Raw genomic sequence first — 2,603 nt, 5'->3', positions numbered from 1 at the left:
AAGATAACGATATTTGTGAAAAATTCTTGATGAACCAACGGTAAAAACCTACATGTCCCAAGAAAGATCGAATTCCTTTCACAGTAACTGGATAAGGTAGATTTTTAATTACCTCGACTTTGGCTTGGTCGACTTCTAATCCTTTAGCTGAGACGACATGCCCCAACACTACACCTTTCTCAACCATGAGATGACATTTCTCAAAATTCAATATCAGATTAGTCTCAATGCAACGTCTAAGAACTAACACAAGATGATGCAAACATTGATCAAATGAATCACCATAAACAGTAAAGTCATCCATGAACACCTCCATTAAATGTGAAATAAAATCCAAAAATATGCTCGTTATACCTCTTTGAAAAGTGGTTGGTGCGTTGCACAATCCGAAAGGCATTCTCTTGAAGGCATAAGTTCCAAACGGGCAAGTGAAGGTGGTCTTCTCTTGATCCTTAGGTGCGATGGGTACCTGTAAATAACCTGAATAGCCATCTAAAAAACAAAAATGTGAGCGACCAGCTAACCTTTCTAACATTTTATCCATGAATGGGAGGGGGTAGTGGTCTTTTTTAGTGGCTTTATTCAGCTTCCTATAATCTATACAAACCCGCCAACCATTCTGCACCCTTGTAGGAATTTCCAACCCTTCTTTGTTGGTAACTATTGTGATTCCTCCCTTCTTAGGTACAACATGAATTGGACTTACCCATTTTGAATCGGCTATAGGATAAATGACATCAGCTTCCAACCATTTTAAAATTTCAGTCTTAACTACCTCCATCATTGGTGGATTCAATCGGCGTTGGGGGTCTCTTTTGGGGACTGAATCTGGTTCTAAGGCTATCTTGTGAGTACATAAAGTCGTACTGAGGCCCGAATATCGGCTAGTGTCCAACCGAAGGCTTCTTTATGCTCCCTAAGAACTCTAAGCAGCTTAGATTCTTACATCTCGGTTAAAGCATTCGACACTATCAATGGTAAAGTTTGATTTTCCCCCAAATAAATGTACTTTAAATTTTCGGGCAGCTCTTTTAACTCTAATTTAGGTGGTGAAATCAATGAAGGAATTTACTTACCAGTCGCCGTAAGGTCAGGGAGGATCGGCTTGAATCGTGTCAATTTGGGTGGTCTAATGCACAAACTGAGTCAATTAAAGAATCATAAATGATAAATTCTTGCTCATCAATATCAAAAATGCTCTTAGCCAGAACGCTTTTCAACTCGTCCTCATCCCCTAATTCATAGACATCTTGAACAAAATTGTCAATTACATCAAGAGTAAATAAGGAATTAATATCAGTGGGATATCTCATAGCATCAAATATATTAAATTTAATTATCTCACTATCAAATTCCATAGTTAAATTCCCTTTACGCACATCAATTTTCGTTCTAGCTGTCTTAAGAAAAGGTCTTCCTAAGAGTAAAGGCACATCAATTGAATTATCATTAGGTCTCATGTCTAAAACATAAAAATCAGCTGCAAAGACTAAGTCATTCACTTGCACTAGAACATCTTTTAAAACACCATAAGGGTAGGCATTACTCCTATCTACAAGTTGAATTATCAGTCCTGTGTCTTTTAATGCACCTAATTGAACCCTATCGTAGATACTCCTAGGCATTACATTTATAGAAGCTCCCAAATCGAGCATAGCTCTATCAAGTTTAAGGTCTTCTATCTTACAAGGTATCGAAAACATTCTCGGATCTTTGCATTTAGTTGGGAGTTTCTTTTGAAATACTACAGAGACATTTTCGCCTAAGCTAATTTTTTCATTTCCAATTAATTTCCTTTTAGATGTGCATAATTCTTTCAAAAACTTAGCATATCTAGGCACTTGTTTTATTGCATCAATCAATGGAATATTAACTTGTACCTTGCGGAAAGTCTCTAGAATTTCGGCATTGACGTCGTCTGACTTTTCCTTCCTCAAACGCTGTGGAAATGGCGCCTTCGGCACATAAGACCAAGGTTGATTATTAGCGTTCTGACTTGCTTGTGCTCGAGGCTCGGGAACCCTCATTTCCTGTTCAAAATTTGCTCCATCGTACGAAGCAGTGGGCTGTTGAAAACGTGATTTCCCTGCTTCCTTTGGTGCTGCTTGCGACGGTTGTAAATCAGCCTTTGGCAAGGCTAAATTTTCCTCTTCAATATCACTAAATCAGACCTTTTGTACCTCAGTGTCGTCTTCCTCGTCGCTGTTTTGGACCTTCTTTAGTATCGATCTCAACTCCTTCCCACTTCGTAAGGTTATAGCACTGACATTATCCCTCGGATTTGCCATGGGCTGTGATGGTAACCGATTATTTACCTATGCTTGCAAGTTCCCAAGATTTACGTCGGTCGACGAGGCTCTGGTTTGCAACTGCTTCACTGCCAATTCCAAAGACTGAAACCTTCCATCGGTTTCCTTCTTCTGGTCAGCCATTATCTTCATCATTTGTTCAAGCATGGTATAGGTCTTGGCTTCGGCACTCAGGTTTTGATGGGTTGGTTGTGACATATTATATGGTCGGGAATTTTGCTGCTCAAATCTTGGAGGCATAGCTCGGTTTTGATATCTAAGATTAGGGTGATCTCTCCACCCCTCATTATAAGT

At 39.2% G+C, this 2,603-nt stretch overlaps 1 protein-coding gene across 1 annotated transcript; it reads right to left on the bottom strand.

Annotated features, from left to right (window-relative positions):
* Positions 1 to 1,115: 1,115 nt before the first annotated feature.
* LOC121220338 (uncharacterized) lies at positions 1,116 to 2,288 on the bottom strand. Its single transcript, XM_041100026.1, has 2 exons — positions 2,181 to 2,288; positions 1,116 to 2,126 (listed from the first exon to the last, which is right to left on the bottom strand). Exons 1-2 carry the CDS (start codon positions 2,286 to 2,288, stop codon positions 1,116 to 1,118), a joined length of 1,119 nt encoding a protein of 372 aa, XP_040955960.1.
* Between the last annotated feature and the right edge of the window lie 315 nt (positions 2,289 to 2,603).

This window comes from Gossypium hirsutum, chromosome D08 (genome assembly GCF_007990345.1).
Source record: "Gossypium hirsutum isolate 1008001.06 chromosome D08, Gossypium_hirsutum_v2.1, whole genome shotgun sequence".
Lineage (NCBI taxonomy): Eukaryota > Viridiplantae > Streptophyta > Magnoliopsida > Malvales > Malvaceae > Gossypium > Gossypium hirsutum.
This window is presented reverse-complemented; position numbering and strand designations above follow the sequence as displayed.